The sequence below is a fragment of the Meyerozyma guilliermondii genome, genomic scaffold, assembly GCF_000149425.1.
Source record: "Meyerozyma guilliermondii ATCC 6260 scaffold_7 genomic scaffold, whole genome shotgun sequence".
Lineage (NCBI taxonomy): Eukaryota > Fungi > Ascomycota > Pichiomycetes > Serinales > Debaryomycetaceae > Meyerozyma > Meyerozyma guilliermondii.
The window spans coordinates 724,031-742,065 of record NW_001809794.1 but is presented as its reverse complement, the minus strand read 5'-3'; the positions used below and the strand labels follow the sequence as shown (position 1 = coordinate 742,065).

Sequence of the window (18,035 nt, the reverse complement as noted above, 5' to 3'; positions counted from 1 at the left end):
ACTCCCAAACGCGTTCGTGTTCTCAACGAGATCAAACTTCGCTCAAACAAACATCGTGCGAAGTTGAGGCGGTGGCTGAAAATCATTAATATCCAACCAAACAGCTTCGTAACTATTGGTGTACGATAGAAGTCTCGATAATATTAGTGACGAAGACCTTCAACTCAAAGTCAGTGAAAAAGCTCGCTTCGTAGTACACTTTTTAGATCACCACAATTACGACCGATTATCTTTTCTAAGTAATCGAGTGTACTTGAATCTTTTAAGCTAAGTACGCGTGTGCTCACGATGGTTTCCGCATACGATGTTGGCACTAGGTGCTGGTACCCTGACGAGAAACTTGGATGGATCGGTACGGTTGTGAAGTCAAACAAGAAAAGCGGAGACAAATATGTGCTCGAGCTTGTCTCCGAAAATGACGAATCTCAAACCTTTGAGGTTCAGTCGGATAACTTGAGCGAAGAGAACGACAAACTTCCTCCTTTGCGAAATCCTCCCATTTTGGAGGCTGCCGAGGATTTGACGAGTCTTTCCTATTTGAATGAGCCTGCTGTGCTTCATGCCATCAAACTCAGATACTCCCAGCTCAATATTTATACATACTCGGGTATTGTCTTGATTGCAACCAATCCGTTTCAAAGAGTGGATCAGTTGTATTCCCAGGATATCGTTCAAGCATACGCAGGGAAGCGTAGGGGCGAGTTAGATCCTCATTTATTCGCCATTGCTGAGGATGCCTATCGATGTATGAAGTCAGATAACGAGAATCAAACTATTGTTGTCAGTGGAGAGTCAGGTGCCGGTAAGACTGTTAGTGCCAAGTACATTATGCGTTACTTTGCGTCAGTCGAAGAAGAATCTGAATTGGAAAATAACATAGGAACGGAGCACAAGTCAGATATGTCTGAGGTCGAAAAACAGATTCTTGCCACCAATCCAATCATGGAGGCTTTTGGAAATGCGAAGACAACCAGAAATGACAACTCCTCACGTTTCGGTAAGTACTTGGAAATTTTGTTTGATGAGAGTACTTCCATTATCGGTGCACGTATCAGAACCTATCTTCTTGAGAGATCAAGATTGGTCTTCCAGCCTAAATCTGAACGAAACTACCATATCTTTTACCAGCTTTTAGCTGGTATGGAGAAGGACGACAAGGCAAAGTTGAGTTTATTAGAGGCTCATGACTATAGATACACGAATCAAGGAGGAACCCCCGTTATAGATGGCGTCGACGATGCTGAGGAGTTTAGAATCACTAAGGATGCATTGGCTTTGATTGGCATTGGCAATGACCAGCAGTTTGAGATCTATAAAATTCTCGCTGCTTTATTACACATCGGAAACATTGAGTTCGCTGCAACTAGAAATGATGCTCATTTATCCTCGGATGAGCCAAATTTGGTGAAGGCCTGTGATCTTTTAGGCATCGACCCAGTTGCCTTTTCCAAGTGGTGTGTGAAGAAACAAATCACTACAAGGTCCGAGAAGATTGTCAGTAACTTGAACCATAGTCAGGCGCTTGTGGCTAGAGATTCCTTTTCGAAGTACATCTACTCAGCATTGTTCGATTGGTTGGTAGACTATGTCAACACTGACTTATGCCCTCCCGAAGTGGAGGCGAAAATCAAGCTGTTCATCGGTGTTCTTGACATTTATGGGTTTGAGCATTTCGACAAAAACTCCTTCGAGCAGTTCTGTATTAATTACGCTAATGAGAAGCTTCAACAGGAGTTCAATCAGCATGTGTTTAAATTGGAGCAAGAGGAGTATGTGAAAGAAGAGATTGAATGGTCATTCATTGACTTCGCTGACAATCAACCCTGCATCAACTTGATTGAGAACAAGTTGGGAATTTTAGCCTTACTTGATGAAGAATCTAGGTTACCCTCCGGTAATGACAAGTCTTGGATCGAAAAAATGTACCAAACTCTTGACAAGGCACCCACTAATAAGGTTTTCAAGAAACCGAGATTTGGTCAAACAAAGTTTGTCGTCAGTCATTATGCGCTTGACGTTGAGTACGATATCGACGGATTCATAGAAAAGAACAGAGATACTGTTGGCGAAGGTCATCTCGATGTCATGAAGAATTCCTCGAATCCATTATTGCAATCGATTTTGGCGATCATTGACAAAACGGCTTCAGCGGTAGATGCCTCAGCATCGAAAACAAGATCTTTGGCAAGTAAAAAGCCCACCTTGGGTTCGATGTTCAAAAACTCATTGATTGAATTGATGAAAACTATTGATTCAACGAATGTGCATTATATCAGGTGTATCAAGCCCAATGAACTAAAGAAGGCCTGGGAATTTGATTCTCTTATGGTTTTGTCACAGTTGCGAGCTTGCGGTGTGCTTGAGACAATTAGGATATCGTGTGCTGGATTCCCTTCCCGATGGACATATGTTGAGTTCGCCGATAGGTATCGCATTTTGGCTCCATCGGAAGTTTGGATGAAGGTTATGAGTGAAGAGACAACCCAGGAGTCCGTTACTAGTTTGTGTGATACCATTTTGCAGCGCAACATTGACGACAAGTCAAAGTACCAACTTGGTAATACCAAGATCTTTTTCAAGGCTGGTATGTTGGCTCATTTCGAAAATTTGAGATCAGAGAAGTTGTACAGGTCGGCCGTGATGCTTCAAAAGAATATGAGACGGTATGTCTATCGTAAGAGATACTTGGATATTCGAGCATCGCACATTGCTCTTCAAGTTTTGGCTCGTGGTAGAGTCGTACGTGCTCAAGTGAAGAGAGAAATGGAAACCAATGCTGCCATTAAGATTCAAACTGCTATTCGAGGCTTCGTCGCCAGACAGCAATTGCAACGGACTTTGAAGTCAGTGATTGTATTACAAAAATCTATCAGGGGTAAACAAGTCAGACACGCTCTTCTTAAACAAAGGACGGAAAATTCTGCAGTGACTATTCAGAGCGCAGTTCGTGGGTATGCGGCAAGAAAGGCTTACAAGAAGTCAAGAAAGGATGTCGTATTGATTCAGTCATGCATAAGAAGACGCCTTGCAATTGCTGAATTGAAACAGCGTAAAGTCGATGCTAAATCTGTCAATCATTTGCAGGAAGTATCGTACAGGTTAGAGAATAAGGTCATTGAACTCACACAATCCTTGACTTCGAAGATCCAAGAAAATAAGCGTATGATAGAGGATATCACCAACTTGAAGAATTTGTTGCAACAGTCTAGTACTGCTCATGAGACCTTAAAATCAAGGGAAATTGAATTCAATGAAAAGTTTGATTCTCAAAACGCCAATCATCAAGAAGAGATTCAATCCTTGAATAAAGAACTCGAATCGATTAAGGCTGAATATTCAGCGGCGGAGGAAAAGATAGAGAAATTGTCGAAGGAACAAGCAGAGTTGCGACAAGAGGTCCTGCGTAAGATTGCAGAATTGAACGAGACGAAGGATGCTTTGGTGAAGCGTGATACTATTGAGATTGACTTAAAATCTCACATCGAGCAATTAAAGACGGAATTAGCTACACTTCAATCTCAACAACAGAGAGGTGGCATTGTGAATGCCAAAACCAGAAGTGCAAGCAGTAAGCGTCATAGTAGCGCATTGGCATGGAACTCTCCAGCCTCGCTTGATCAAAACAACCGCCCAGTCTCTGTCATAGCTGTGTCGCCAGATGACGTCGCTAATGTTGACGATATCAATGATGAGTTGTTCAGATTGTTACGTGATTCAAGACAATTACATAGGGAGATTGTCGATGGTTTGCTCAAGGGTTTGAAGATCCCACCTGCTGGCGTTGCAGCCGATTTGACCCGAAAGGAAGTATTATTCCCAGCTCGTATAATCATAATCATCATCTCGGATATGTGGCGATTGGGACTCACCAAGGAGAGTGAGGAGTTTTTGGGCGAAGTCCTAGCTGCCATTCAACAGCTCGTGTCTGTCTTAAAGGATGATGATGTGATTCTGAATGGTGCGTTCTGGTTGTCCAACACTCATGAGTTGTACTCATTTGTGTCTTATGCGCAACAAACGATTATTTCGAACGACACTTTATCTCATGAAATGAGTGAGGCGGAGTTCGATGAGTACTTGAAGTTAGTTGCGGTGGTCAAGGAAGACTTTGAATCTCTCTCTTACAATATCTATAATATGTGGATGAAAAAGATGGAAAAAGATTTGGAAAAGAAAGCGGTGTCTGCTGTTGTCCTTTCACAATCATTGCCAGGATTCATGGCTCCGGAAAACTCGCCCTTTTTGTCAAAGGTGTTTTCTCCTGGCATACAATACAAGATGGATGATATTTTGAGCTTCTTTAATGCTGTCTATTGGTCCATGAAATCATACTTTATTGAGCAAGAAGTAATGACTGAAGTGATAATCGAATTATTGCGTTTCGTGGATGCGTTGTGTTTCAACGACTTGATCATGAGACGTAACTTCTTATCCTGGAAACGTGGATTGCAGTTGAATTACAATGTCACCAGATTAGAGGAATGGTGCAAAGGTCATGAGATACACGAAGGTTCTGGCTATTTGAGTCACTTGCTTCAAGCCGCTAAGTTATTACAACTCCGAAAGAATACCCCTGATGACATTGAAATCATCTACGAAATTTGCTATGCCTTAAAGCCAATTCAAATCCAAAAGCTCATATCACAATACTTCGTGGCAGACTATGAGACTCCTATAGCCCCCAACGTGTTGCAGGCTGTGGCAGATAGGGTTAAGACAACGGACGGAACCAACAGCGACGAATTGTTCGAAGTTGTTTCTACCGACGGTCATTTCAATGATCCATTTAGATCAGTGAACTTGCGGCCATTCTCTAGAGTGGAAGCATATGTTCCCGCATGGTTGAGCTTGCCTGTTATCAGGCGCATTGTTGAGCTAGTCGCTAAGAATGCCTCCGTTCAAGAAGCAAACTCAATAAATGGAAGGGAAGAGATGGAATCGCCGTTGCAAAACGGTGTTACTACAGAGGCATGACGCATATTTCGTTCTTGTGTTCGATCACAGAAGACGACTGTTTATATCGGTTTATTGTTTCTATAATATGATTAATGCATCTGTGTTTGATTTATTACTGGTTTGTCTTACTGAATTCGGCTGGAGTCTTCGTTTTCATTTGCAAAGCATGAACACCTTTATTTTGCAATTCATCACTTAATAATTGGTAGACCATACGGTGTCTCGTTGGCATGTTCTTGCCTTCGAATTCATCGCTCACAATCTCGATCTGGAAATGAGATTCAGTCGTGTTTGTCGCTCCTCGAATCCCCGCATGATGTGCATGCTTGTGAGAATCATTTTTGATTTTTAACGAAGTAGGTTTAAATTGATCCTTGAGTTTTGCGGTCATACAAGCTTCAATAGGACCAGGCTGCGTACTTGTAGACATCAGTTTGCGTATAATGAAAGAGGATCTGTGTATTGTCGAGCGAAAATGCAAGAGGCTCATGGTTAGTTGAATCTCAGCTTGTACTCTAAATACCATTACCGGTATATACACGCAACACCATAAGGAGTATTTTGTTCATTACATACATATCTAATCTAGCGGATAATTGCCCTGGTGCGAGCCCCGTGTCCGTCTTGGAGCTGTTGGGAGTACAGTTTGTGGCTGGGAATGTCAGAAGGCTTTGGCTCAGCGCTGTAAAACATGTAAATTCTAGCAAATAAATATGCAGTTGGAATAAGGAAAAGCCAGCAAACGTTGACTGTTCCTAAAGTAGCCAAAACTGTCTCAATGAACCATGACAAATAAATAGTCAAGTAATAAGGTCCCAAAGCTGGGGTCTTGCTGATTCGAAGATCTTTTCCAGATCTGATCAATCTAGTGGTCCCCTGCGCGTCCGTCACAAAGCCTGGGTTTCCCATGTTATCGAGTGTACCATAGCAGAAGATTGCAGCTCCACTTGACCAGAGGAAGGGCTTTAGCTTATCGGGCTGGAATTTGAGTAAGCAGATAAATGTTGTTGCAATAACAGCGACATTAATCCTGAACATGTACCGCAAGATACGAAGGTTGGACTCAGCGCATTTTGGATCCACTAATGTGTGTACACTCATTATTTTTTTAAGTTGTTGTTCGGACTTTTCCAGCTATATAATAGTCGTGACAGAAGTTCATGTGAGATGTGTTCCCCTCCTTGTATGAGTGGGGAAGACTTCCACATGCTCGGTCCTGCACCGTAGATTAATTCGGAGATCGGTGCGCGTCAGGAGTTGTGAGGCTGTCAATTGTTAGCGCCGTGCATGCTTTGACACTTGATTCTAGAATTCAAGTGCATATGTCAGTTCACTTTGGCCTTAGCGTTGGTTAGTGGCGATAAGACAATCATGGCGAATTGTTTTGCCATGTACTTGAACCCGTATTCGTAAACTCGGAGCACCACCTGCGGTACCATGGGATGGCGGAGGTACTGAAGTATTGTTGCGTCAGTAGATTCAATGGTCATTTTCATGTGTTTGCTGGAATTGTACCTCATCACCAGGAAGAATATGATTGCAAACGATACGAACACCTTGGTGGTGCGAAACATGGGGTTGCCAAAAATATAAAGCACCGAGAATGGAAGCGAAATTAACTCGAGCACTAATAATCGCAATTCGGAGGTACAAGCAACCAACATCGCCCTATCGTTGTAGAGAGCTCCAGCTTGAGTCAATGTAGCATCAATTTGTTGCTTCCTATCAAATGAAATTGACATTAGGGGCAAAAGCTCATTTTGAAAATAACCAATTGCATGAAATATTCCATACACAGCGTATGGGTAAAGACCTCCACTTATGGGACCAATAATGCCGCGAGTGAAATAGAAAACTGTCGCAAGTAGGAAATAGTGCACGTTGTCATCCTTGAAAAATTTGATACGAGAATTTCTATCCTTGAATATGGCAAGAATTTGTGAGATTCGCTTTCCTTTGAAATGGACTTGACCAATCACTATAGCGTATGTTATGAGCACTGAGAAGAGGCAGATGTCATAGAATGTTCGTGACGAGCTAAATATCGAGACAACGGTGTGTATGGAAGTACACACTACTATCGAGCATTGTCCCACGAACCACCAAAAATGTTGCGATTGCAACAATGAAATTGATCTTGAGAGATTGGTTCTTCGTTGAACTTTCGTTTGAGGCGGCATTGGACCAGAATTAGGTGTTCCTTTGCTACACTAGATATTTTTTCGCCACTGGCAATGTCTGCTTTCAAGATTGAACAAGGAAGGTGAATCAATTTTCTGCATACGACGTTGGTGCTGTTGAAAATAGAGGTGTCCGAACCAGAACACCTCGTAAATCAAGCAGCTTAGATAATGTGGTTGTTTCACACTAAATGTGGATGTTTCAAGTATGAGGGATGTTTCAAGAAATCCCTCAAGTACCACATCTGAAGATCTATAAGTATGGGCTCATCTGTTGATAGAGCTCTAAGAATTGTCTATAAGTCTTTTAGCCTTCAATTCCCAAGAACCCCAACTTAAAACCTAAAGTACCTTTGAACTTGATTATGTCAGAACAAGTAGGATTTCAACAGGTGCGGAGTCCTGTACATGGCTTGCTATCGTCTCTAAAGCCTGACATCAAGACTTGGCAAACGCTAAGTAGTCAAGTAATAAGCGTGAACAAAAGGAAATTGAAAGATGTTTTTCTTTCTCATTGGAGGTATGTATGGGCTGCTCTGTTCTTATCAACTGGCTTCATGGCGTGTTCAATCACCTTTATTGTCCTGTACATAACGTTTAGCAACTGCGGTCACTTGATCACCAACCTGGAACGTTGAATTTAAAAGCAACGGCCAGTTGTTGATTTGAACGCACATACATCGAGAAGAATATGGATTTTTGTTTCTTTCTCATTGGATGTAAGCATGAGCCACTTTGGAACCAATTGGGCACAAGATTGATGAGTTTTTACTCTCATTAGTACCGAATTTTGCAACTACTAACATTCCAGTCAAAGAGTTCAACAAACCAATCGATGGAATTGGTAACATGGCATGCTATTGTGGAAACTGCCATAACCAATCAGCACATGCCGTTCGCACGATCAATGCAGTGACGCTTTTCTTTATTCCGGTGCTTCCCTTCTATTTCAGCAAGCGCTTGAAATGCTCAATCTGTGGTGCTACGGGTGATATCAACAAGGATGTCATTAACAGAATGAAGAACGGCCAACCTGCTGCTATAGGATGAGATTAACGAGTGAAAGTGCACTTCGTATTTGCCAATAGATTTTCTAAAAGTTGCAAGAGTAGTGAATATTATATTTATTGGATTCATGTTCATTATGAATGATAATGACTGATGTAGACTATCGCCTTACACATAGCCGCAGTCGGTAAATGCATAGATGGTTGTAGACAGTGTGGTAAAACCTAGAAGTTGATGATTTTCATTGTTGCATACCCCACTGTCACGATAACAACATAAGCAATGATCGAACTTGGAACACCGCGAGTTATAAAAGTTCCCACAGTCAAGTATGGTTTGCCAAATTCATCAGTCATACAGATAGCGGTTACATTTGGAAATCCGGACGTGGGAAGACCCATGGCAGCCGAGCACAATAATGCACTAGCCATAATCAAAAGTCGGGGATGTGGTTCAGGTAATTTGTTTCCGATTTCAGAAACAAGTGGAATAATAATCAACGCTGCCACAGTGTGAGATACAAACGTTGCCATCGTGAGTATGAGCAAACCAAATGTAAGTGTAACACCAAATAATGAAAGGTCCTCAACTTCAGCCTGAATGGTTTGTGCAATTGTCGATAAGAGCCCTGATGATGCTACCGCCTTACCCAAGGCAGTTCCACCCATAGCAAGTATGACAATGTTCCATGGGTAATTATTGAAGTCCTCAGTGGCTAAAAGGCCTGGACCGAAGAATAGGACTAGCGGTATCAAGGCTATGATTCCCATTTCGCCAAAAATACCTTCCAACCTGGAAGCAATGCACCACAAAAGTATAGTCATGATAGTAACTCCCAATATGTACCATTGTGTCAATGTGAATTTATCGTCAATGGTTCTTATGGACACTAAAGTGGTGTTTTTTGAATTGCATTTAAACGCAACGAGAAGAAATACCCAAATAAGGACAAGGGTAATTATGCATACAGGGAGCGCAACAACAAACCACTGACCCCATGAAGGCTGTGGGTCCATAGAGCCAATTGCTATCATGTTCTGGGGAGATGCGATAGGCGACGCCATACCCCCAACATTCGACGCCAATGCAATGCCCAAGATTAGCGCATCGATAAATTGGGAATCTTTAGGTAGGGTACGCAATAACGGTTGTATCAAAGAGAAACAAAGCACTGGCGCAGCGACATTTGAAATCCACATAGAAGCAAACAAAGCCACTCCCATTATAGTCAATAGAACCGTTGAAGGATTGGTTCCCGCTTTAGATAAAATCCAAGTGGACATGAGTTTTGCAATTTGATACTTCGATAACGCAGCGGCTAGTGTGAAACCCCCCAAGAGTAAAAGGATGACAGAGTTCCACATCGTTGACAATACGTACTTTGATCCATCCAATGCATCCATAACCGATCCATCATCATTCTTAAGGACTTTGAAGACAATGATTAAGAGCGGGATCAAGAGCGAAGTGACGAAAAGGGGAATTGCCTCGGTAGCCCACAACAATGATGCACAAATTAATAAGGCAAAACAATTTTTTTGTTCTTTGTCTTCAAAGGGTGAAAAGTTCAACAATATTATAGTTAGAATCGTAATCAGTACTATCTTGATCAATGTAGGATTCTTCAATGAAAAGTCAAAGTTTAATGCGTTTTTCGCTGACAGTTTCGTATCAGCTCCATCAGCACGAGGTGCTTGGGCTTTTCTTTCCAAGCCGATCATGTCCCTCCAAACAGTGTTTCGCTCCCAGATTACATGCTCACGCAAATGAATTGACAATTCTGAACGAGCAGCTTCATAGTCATCACCATGGTTACAGATTAGAGCGTAAAGCTTAACCAAAGAATCTAAATGCTCCGTTAGCTTCTCAGTGGTGGAAGCTTTGAAGATGAAAGACCTCGTAGGAAGAGTTTCCAAATACTCATCTTTTAAATGAGTGTTCAATGACTTGTCAAACTTTTTCAAAGCCTTCTTGAACCCAGTATGGTTGAGTTCTATGTATGACTTCAACTCAGAAAGTGTAGTATACAATCCGATTACCCTCTTTCTAAGAATCACCCTGCTTTCCGATAAAAGCATCAATTGAGGAGGTAATTGGTTGGTTATCTCCCCCCATATTGCACTTGTCTTGGGTGACTTCAAATAGTCCTCTATGTTTTTACTTTGCAGTCCGTTAGATTTGAGCATAGGTCTCTCCTCTGGATTATAATTTTGAATGTCATCATCTTCCTCGCGACCATCCTCCCCTTCCGTGAATTCAGTATCGGGGTCAGTAACGGCGTTGTAGTCTCCTGAAGCATCAGATTCCGTCCTTTCTCTACTAGCTTGCAGCTTTGACCGCGATCTGGTCAATCCAAAATCACTGAAGCTCGAGGGCCTTCTCTTCGATGCCCCTTCGAGTTCAGCTTCAAAAGTCTCAATGTCTCTCATTAACTCTTCAGTATTTTGAAAGGCAACAGCCTCTGTTGTTTTATAAAATTCATCAATTTTTTTCAACTCGGCGTCCAAAGCAGCAAGGAAGACCGTCGATCCATCCGGTCGATCTCCATGCTCATGAGGAGCTAAATAACTAGATTCAAGATCCCCGCCATGATTCCTCAACGAATCCCTTTGTAAAGAATAAATTAACTTCTTTAAGGTGGTATATGCAATGTACTTGGAAGACCACTCTGGAACAGCATTAAACTGTAAAGAGTGGGAAAACTTCATTGGCTCTCCCGAGATATCGAATGGGTGGTTCTCTTGCGTATTCTTTCGGTATGTACACGCCCAAATTAATTCCTTGGGAAAACCTAAAGGGGATGTGAAATTGGGAATTATTGAGGAGATGAGCCTGGAAATGACTTACAACGTGCACATTGGCAACAAGGTAGGTATTTAAAGAATTTACTTCGATGCTAATATAAATTCTAATTTTGCCAAATTCTACGATTTTACTGTGTACCAGCAAACTTGCAAAGATAGCAACAGAGGTCACATTCTTAGTACAATATTCAATACAATACTTTAGCATCATTATCTGAGCAAGTATGCGGTTGTATAACCGAGAATTGTCTCAGAATTTTGATTAAAACAAGATAGTGCTCGAACGATGCTATCGCGTTCCTGGTTTTTCCGAAATGACGTAGTCGTGCGCCTCGAGCCCGAAGATTTTTGCGGGGGTTTGGGCGGGGCAAGAAAACAAATTCTTATAAATCTCCAATACGCATGTCCTTGTGGCAACAGGTGCGGAGTTTAATATTGAATAGAAATTATAGAGATTCACAAGTCAACTTCCCCATTGTTGAAAGTCCGAAGTCACCTGTTTCTGGACTACTATATTTTGTTGCACGCCACTTCTACATTTTTGCAGCGACTGCCACTGCCTTCTATATCCTAATACCATCCTTTCCATACCTTAGGTCGAACAAGAAGATGTTTACCAAGCGACCCGATAAGCATACCACTGGGCTTATAAATTTGAGGAATGATTGTTTTGCTAACTCAACACTTCAGGCATACCTGTCACTTCCGGGACTTACGGAGTATTTGAACCAGTTCATATCCGAATTTGAAAAACTTGCTCAACTCATGATAAAACACAATATCGCGGAAGACTTGAAAGTTGATACCAGTGAAGGTACCAAATCAAGGGATAAGAACTCTAAGTTCGAAATTCCTTTGCATATTGCATTAGCGGAAATTGTCAAAAAGTTACAAGAAACTCAGATGACTACAAGAACAATTTCAGTGTGGACATTTTTACATTCATTAGAGAAGATTTTTGATGCTAGAATATCAAGGTCTCAGCACGATGCACACGAATTAACCCTATTGATTAACGAAACTTTGGAAAACGAAAATGTAAAAATTGTGAAAAACTACCGCCTTTGGTGCTCTAAATTTCAGGATAATGTTCATGCTATTGATGAGTTGGAGAGTATTGATATTCCAGAATTTCCATTCAGTGGCTTGATCTTATCGCAAATGAGATGCTTAACTTGTTCTCACGTTTCGAAACCGAGCTTTTCCCCCTTTTTGATGCTTACATTGCATACTCCTCAAAAAGTTTCGACCAACCTTGAGTCCATGTTAGAGGAAAACGACTCAGAGTCCATCGAAGGGTATCAGTGTATCAAATGTAGGGTTTCAAAAATTGTCGAAAATGAGATGCATCGGCAAGCACAGGGTAAAAGTGTATCACCTGATGAGGCTGATTTCATTAACAAACTCAAAGAACTTGATAGTGATCCTCAATTGAGTATCAATAGGGACCTTGAAAGCAGTTTGGAAGACTACGTAAAGTCTTACAAAAAGATGGAGTAGATATCTCCCAAGTATCTTCCACCGTACTCAGAAAAGCGCTGATTTTGAAGCCACCAAAAGTCTTCGGCATCCACCTTTCACGGTCTAGCTTTAATGGTGTTGAGGTAACAAGGAACCCATGCAGAGTTACATTCAATGATAGTCTTTCGCTTTCAATTGGGCAGGAATACTATCATGAACTCAAACAATTTCAATCAGCTGCGCAAGAGGAAGGATCTACCGGGGGCCAGCAGATCAAATCAAATGTTTTGACAACTGACGTAAACGATATGGAGGATGAGGACGTTCAAAGGGAAGATTTCGAAGAGAATGGAAATGACGAAGATGACGAGGAAGAGTCCGCGGGTATTAGCACAGCCAGTGAACTTGATACCTCTGATACGTCTTCGCTCACTTCCGCCGAATCTGTTAATTCACTTCAGCAAAGTACGACGACAGCGGCTACACTCCGTGAAAACACGAACATTAAATTTGCACCGTCCAAGACAAGCGGTGGTTCACCAGAATCCTCGGCATTCAAGTCCCCCGACACTTTGAACAACACGCCTATCACGGAGGATCAGACTGATAACTTAAAAAGGCACTTCCAGAATTTCAAGTTCAACGAGAATGATAACTACAAGTATAAGCTAAAAGCTATGATTCGACACCAAGGATCTCATACTCAAGGTCACTATGAATGTTATAAGCATAAGCCACTTTTGTCAAGGACAGAGAGGGTAACATCATCAAGCTTTCGCCTGAGATCAAGTACTCTCCAATGGAAAGTGCCGATGTTCAATCTTCTCTAAGCACTGGTGATATGAAGAGTAAGGAACTGAACACTTCAGCAGAGCCAGAGAAAAAAAGAAAGTTCACTTTAACTGGTAATAGGCGTCCATCGATTGCCCCTTCAGATGAAATTTCAAATAACAAGCCTCGCACGTACTCAGAGAGTTCCAATGCATCCTCAGCCACGTCAGGCTCTGACCAGGAATTCAGCAATGGTGGATTCCGGAGAAAGCTTTCAAATTTCATGGGAAAGCGACCATCAGTATATCAAGCTCATACGGAGGAAGCCAACATTCAGGAAATTATCACATCGGGTTTGACCACACCAGCAGAGATTCTTGTTAACGACATCGATTCTGGATATTTCAACGCTCCTGTCAATTCCCAAGCTTTGATGAAGACGCTAGAAGAGCAACAACAACTTGATGAGTCAACGAAAGAATCTCACAAGGTCAAGATGAAAAAGATTCCAACATTAATCAAGAGTCCGTACTGGCGTATAAGCGATGCTACGATCACTGAGGTATCAAGATCTGCTGTTCTATTGGAGACCACTACAGTATACATGTTATACTACGAGAGGGTTGATAGAAAACAAATCCGGCAACGCTCATGATGTTACGATGTATTTTAAGTCTTAGTAATACTTTTGTCAATAAATGTCAATCTTGCGTCTAAGTAATTGCGCGCGCTTCTGACGAAATGTGATGATGGCAAGCAATGACTCAAAGCGGAATACCCTAGGAACGTTGTTTCCTTCAGCTGGGTCTGCCCAGAGAGTCCAGTCGCTACCTGACGGCACTAAGAAAGCCAGAAGGAAAGTGGAACTCGCACCTGGCCACTCACCTCTAGACTGGGCCCACTTGAATCTGACTGCGCTGCGTGGTCAAATGAGAGGAGTCCCAGATCTGACCCCACCGCCGAACTACGTAAGGGTGACCTTGGATCAGCTCAAGGCGCACAAATATCGCAATGATTGTTGGACGAGCATAAACGGTAAAGTATTCAATATCACGCCATATATTGACTTTCATCCTGGTGGAGCTGACGAGATCTTGAAATGTGCAGGTAGAGATGGAACAAGCCTATTTAATAAATACCACAGTTGGGTCAATGCAGATCGAATGTTGGAAAAGTGCTGGATTGGAATTTTAGTGAAGTGAGTGGTTAATTTTACGGCAGAAAACCTGCCCTTCTTGACTAATGATACAATCAAGATCCCAGTCGTGCTCTTCATGTGGTATATCATCAACAATTTGTTCCAGTAACGCTAATCCTACTAGATAGGGTACTCTAGCGAAGTGAGATTGATATACAGTTAGAAATTCATCATAGAATCCCGCTCCATGACCTAAGCGTCTACCAGACTTTGTAAATGCCATACCTGGTAGTATAAGTAGATCAAGACCTGCAGTATTAAAGACCTCTGTACCCTCAGTCGGCTCCAATAGCCTGTATTTGCCTTGCGGCTCCAAATTGTGTACATCTCCAAGTGAAGGTACATGTATCATAGACATGTAATTTTTCTTCCGGCCCTCACATCTTGCGTTGCTGCTACACTTGGGTAAGAAAACAGCCTTTTGTTGATCGAAGCACGCCTTAATTATGGACTCAGTTTGAACCTCCATGGTAGGCATATTCATGTAAACACCTACAGACTTAGCTGATCGAAACTGTTCGCTCTCTAATAAGGTTCTGCAAACGACCGTCGACTGACCATGAAGTGAACCTGAGGTTACTCCGGAGAGCACTTTGCGAACTCTCGATCTCAAATCTCTCTTAGCAGAAGTAAGCATAGGTGTAAACTATTTCCTTTTAATAAATTCGCACAAAATATTATGAAAAATAAGTAGCTTCATTGATTGACAGATATTACATGCTCATCAAACCTAACAGATTTTCGTCTTTCGCCTCCCTGAACCGTAGGGATTTCCAATTCTATTTCCGAATTTCCTATTGCACTCTTTGTATCCTTGAGCATTTCCCTTATGTTGGAGGGGACTTCTTTTGCACCCATCCCATTACTCGATTTCCGTCTATGATGTTCTTTCGCTTCATCTTTGCATCTCTGGCAGCTACAGATAAATCCCCAATTAACACGCAACTCCCTTTGTCTCTGATGTAATGTGTGACTAGGGTTTACATATGAAGTGGTAAGCTCTTCACCAGCTTTGATGTCACGAGCCGCGAAAACCTTCAATGGACCAGTCCGCGACGCTGTGGAGGCTTGTACGTCTGTATTAGGATGGCAACTATGATTCAAATGGGACTGGGTTAGGAAGATGCACGAGTCCAAGTTATTTATGTTGTATGTTCCCATCATCATCATAAACTCCTCAAACGGGACTTGGTCATGAGCCGAAGGAAATACCTTCAAAAATTTTTGATAACCCTCATTCCATAATGCCTCCTGTTGCTCCATAACAAAAAGAGCGCCCCCTTGCATGGTATCAAATGAACCTGCAGAGGAATTTATGGCCTTGTAACGCACTTTTTGGGAGACTCGTGCCATTGAGCTAAAATATTCCGCTTTAGTCCTCGTCTTATCAGCTTGCATTTCGGCGTATATCAAAGTTATTGCATAAAGTGCATTCCATTGCTCTTGAAAACAATAATCCTCCAAAGCTATAAATCCACTAGCGTCGATAAGGTTCGAGCCTTTTCCATTTGAATGACTAGACATATTGTGTTTCAATTTCGCATGTAAGGTATCTAGAGTTTTGCAGTCCTTCGAGCACCATAATTCAGGGCAAACATTGCAATCCAAGCCGCGTAGGGCAGATAGTCCAGTGCTCGACCTTTGAGTCAAAAGCTTTGCACAGTATGCGCAGGCCCTTCCAGTTCTTACCAACTTAACATTGGCGAGAGCTGGTACGAAGAATAAAGGTCTCTCTTCCCAAATAAGATCTCCCTTTCTGATCTGCGTCTTTGCGTAAAGACCCTTTCCCCTCTTGGCTGTCATTGTGACCTTTACCTTCGGAGGTAGCTCGATGCTCGAGACAATTCTCGAATGTATCTCATTAGCGTAAGTGAACTGTTGATTCGTCGTGATAAGACCATAAGTTTTCAAGAGCGTACGTACTCTTTTTTCGGATACTGACCAGGTAGGATGCCTACTTTTCACCTTGGCATGTAGTTTTGGAACACCCAAAGACTCCAGAGATGGATCTTCTTTCCAAATTGCAATGATGTCATCAATAATCTGGCGCTCATGAGGAACTACAGGATCCGAAGACTCTTGAACATGATCATTGATGTCAAGGATTTCTACTTTCGGCTCTTGTTGCCCGTCCAATTTGTCAATCATACTCTTCTCCGACCACAGATTTAAAATTTGTACAATAGATTTACATGCAGGATAACTTAAATGTCGACCCAAGTCACCCACTCCTCCAACTGAATAATCGTGAGCCTTGTGCTAACGATGCCCGCCCCGTGTTTCTCAAAGAAGCTTCACTATTGACCAACAATTTACCGCTTTCAGAGATAATTTTACTTTCAAAACTGATGACACTCGAATCATCCTCTTCCTTAGGCGACTTTGTTGTCCTTAGAATTAAAAATTGATTCGCGAGAGTAGGCGACTTATAATTGATTGTTAAGTTCTCAACTTTATAATCACCTTTCAAGTTGGAGCTCGTTTCTTTAGAGAGCGACGCAGCCCTCTTATAGGACTCGTTGAGAAACGTAGCAATTATGCCTCCATGAACCATAAAAGGGTAACCACAAAGCTTGTATCCGGCGTGAATGATGGTCACACATTCGTCAGTGTCGAGGTTGTGAAAAATAACAGGCTGTATCATGATTCCTCCCGGTTGGGCCAAAATGTGAGACGGCACCGAGATCTTCTGGTATTCCACCTCAGTTTTTTTGGCATCTGAATACTCACGACTTTCAAGTAGATTTCGGTCCAAATTCTCCCACGAGTATAATTTTATCCATCTTTCTCCAGGCTTTGGATGTGAGAGCCTCTCGTATATGGGCAAATTTTTTAATTTGTATTCAAGCTGCAATGCAGATAGCGGCAGTGAGTCAGAAGTATCTGTCACGCGTGCATAATAGTCGAAAAGAGTCTCATTATAAGCCATGTAAGCTCCACCTAAAAAGGAAACGGCAGTCAAGGGCCATCGAACATAAGGCTTACTTCGCTTGTGATATTGGAAGGGAGAATCAAAAGCATTCCGAGTGGCCATCAATCGCCGGGACTTGAGTGCTCTCAGAAGTGTCTGCCGAAGAATCGACTTAGAGCGTGCAAACATCTTCTATCCACGTAGTGTTGAGCGTAGCCTGAGGAAGTCCCTATTTCTTGTTCTAATGAATCGCGCTGCTTGCGTTCCTGCACATATCGATGACTGCGATTCTCTGTTGAACGAGTAGGCCGTGCGTGCGGTAGATGCAAAACTGACAAAGTCAAAATTTGTTCTAATATAAACAACGATCGAGACATTAGAAAGATACGATCCCGATCTTGTTCAGTCTACCTCGATTCCTTTAATCGGCCGAATGATAATTTTGCGAATTAAAGAGCTGGGTCGCCAACACAAGGGTTAAACAGTTCACATCAAAAGAACCTACATAATACAGAAACAGCGTAAGATTAAGTTAAAAATAAGAGAAAAAATATCAAACAGAAAAAGAGTAAAGCTGGCTTCTGATAGAAACAAATCATGAATTAGGTACAGTTCAACATTGAGATGGCTTTCTCAGTTGTATTGAATATAGTTCTCAAACAAATATGAGCGGCGACCGTCGCTTGATTGGACTATAGTACTTACTCTGCTTCAAAACAAAGTGTAAATGTTACTATACATTCTGA

The 18,035-nt window shown here is 42.0% G+C and overlaps 12 protein-coding genes across 12 annotated transcripts; 5 read left to right on the top strand and 7 right to left on the bottom strand. All coding sequences in view use genetic code 12, as the record gives it.

Moving 5' to 3' along the window:
- Positions 1–288: 288 nt before the first annotated feature.
- Positions 289–4,974, top strand: MYO2 (myosin 2; the record flags this gene model as incomplete). The annotated part of the gene is made up of 1 exon (XM_001482523.1): positions 289–4,974. One exon carries the CDS (start codon positions 289–291, stop codon positions 4,972–4,974), a length of 4,686 nt encoding a protein of 1,561 aa, XP_001482573.2.
- A 94-nt stretch (positions 4,975–5,068) lies between these two features.
- PGUG_05592 (uncharacterized protein) lies at positions 5,069–5,482 on the bottom strand (the record flags this gene model as incomplete). Its single annotated transcript, XM_001482522.1, has 1 exon — positions 5,069–5,482. The coding sequence occupies one exon, from the start codon at positions 5,480–5,482 to the stop codon at positions 5,069–5,071; it is 414 nt and encodes a 137-aa protein (XP_001482572.2).
- A 59-nt stretch (positions 5,483–5,541) lies between these two features.
- On the bottom strand, positions 5,542–6,057 carry PGUG_05591 (uncharacterized protein; the record flags this gene model as incomplete). The annotated part of the gene is made up of 1 exon (XM_001482521.1): positions 5,542–6,057. One exon carries the CDS (start codon positions 6,055–6,057, stop codon positions 5,542–5,544), a length of 516 nt encoding a protein of 171 aa, XP_001482571.2.
- A 224-nt stretch (positions 6,058–6,281) lies between these two features.
- On the bottom strand, positions 6,282–7,136 carry PGUG_05590 (uncharacterized protein; the record flags this gene model as incomplete). Its single annotated transcript, XM_001482520.1, has 1 exon — positions 6,282–7,136. One exon carries the CDS (start codon positions 7,134–7,136, stop codon positions 6,282–6,284), a length of 855 nt encoding a protein of 284 aa, XP_001482570.2.
- Positions 7,137–8,368: 1,232 nt separating this feature from the next.
- PHO91 (Pho91p) lies at positions 8,369–10,852 on the bottom strand (the record flags this gene model as incomplete). Its single annotated transcript, XM_001482519.1, has 1 exon — positions 8,369–10,852. The coding sequence occupies one exon, from the start codon at positions 10,850–10,852 to the stop codon at positions 8,369–8,371; it is 2,484 nt and encodes an 827-aa protein (XP_001482569.2).
- Positions 10,853–11,350: 498 nt separating this feature from the next.
- On the top strand, positions 11,351–12,448 carry PGUG_05588 (uncharacterized protein; the record flags this gene model as incomplete). Its single annotated transcript, XM_001482518.1, has 1 exon — positions 11,351–12,448. One exon carries the CDS (start codon positions 11,351–11,353, stop codon positions 12,446–12,448), a length of 1,098 nt encoding a protein of 365 aa, XP_001482568.2.
- A 269-nt stretch (positions 12,449–12,717) lies between these two features.
- Positions 12,718–13,239, top strand: PGUG_05587 (uncharacterized protein; the record flags this gene model as incomplete). Its single annotated transcript, XM_001482517.1, has 1 exon — positions 12,718–13,239. One exon carries the CDS (start codon positions 12,718–12,720, stop codon positions 13,237–13,239), a length of 522 nt encoding a protein of 173 aa, XP_001482567.2.
- PGUG_05586 (uncharacterized protein) lies at positions 13,209–13,835 on the top strand (the record flags this gene model as incomplete). The annotated part of the gene is made up of 1 exon (XM_001482516.1): positions 13,209–13,835. One exon carries the CDS (start codon positions 13,209–13,211, stop codon positions 13,833–13,835), a length of 627 nt encoding a protein of 208 aa, XP_001482566.2.
- Positions 13,836–13,926: 91 nt separating this feature from the next.
- PGUG_05585 (uncharacterized protein) lies at positions 13,927–14,382 on the top strand (the record flags this gene model as incomplete). Its single annotated transcript, XM_001482515.1, has 1 exon — positions 13,927–14,382. One exon carries the CDS (start codon positions 13,927–13,929, stop codon positions 14,380–14,382), a length of 456 nt encoding a protein of 151 aa, XP_001482565.2.
- On the bottom strand, positions 14,371–15,015 carry PGUG_05584 (5-formyltetrahydrofolate cyclo-ligase; the record flags this gene model as incomplete). The annotated part of the gene is made up of 1 exon (XM_001482514.1): positions 14,371–15,015. One exon carries the CDS (start codon positions 15,013–15,015, stop codon positions 14,371–14,373), a length of 645 nt encoding a protein of 214 aa, XP_001482564.2.
- A 59-nt stretch (positions 15,016–15,074) lies between these two features.
- Positions 15,075–16,526, bottom strand: PGUG_05583 (S-adenosylmethionine-dependent methyltransferase; the record flags this gene model as incomplete). The annotated part of the gene is made up of 1 exon (XM_001482513.1): positions 15,075–16,526. The coding sequence occupies one exon, from the start codon at positions 16,524–16,526 to the stop codon at positions 15,075–15,077; it is 1,452 nt and encodes a 483-aa protein (XP_001482563.2).
- A 73-nt stretch (positions 16,527–16,599) lies between these two features.
- PGUG_05582 (uncharacterized protein) lies at positions 16,600–17,478 on the bottom strand (the record flags this gene model as incomplete). Its single annotated transcript, XM_001482512.1, has 1 exon — positions 16,600–17,478. One exon carries the CDS (start codon positions 17,476–17,478, stop codon positions 16,600–16,602), a length of 879 nt encoding a protein of 292 aa, XP_001482562.2.
- Between the last annotated feature and the right edge of the window lie 557 nt (positions 17,479–18,035).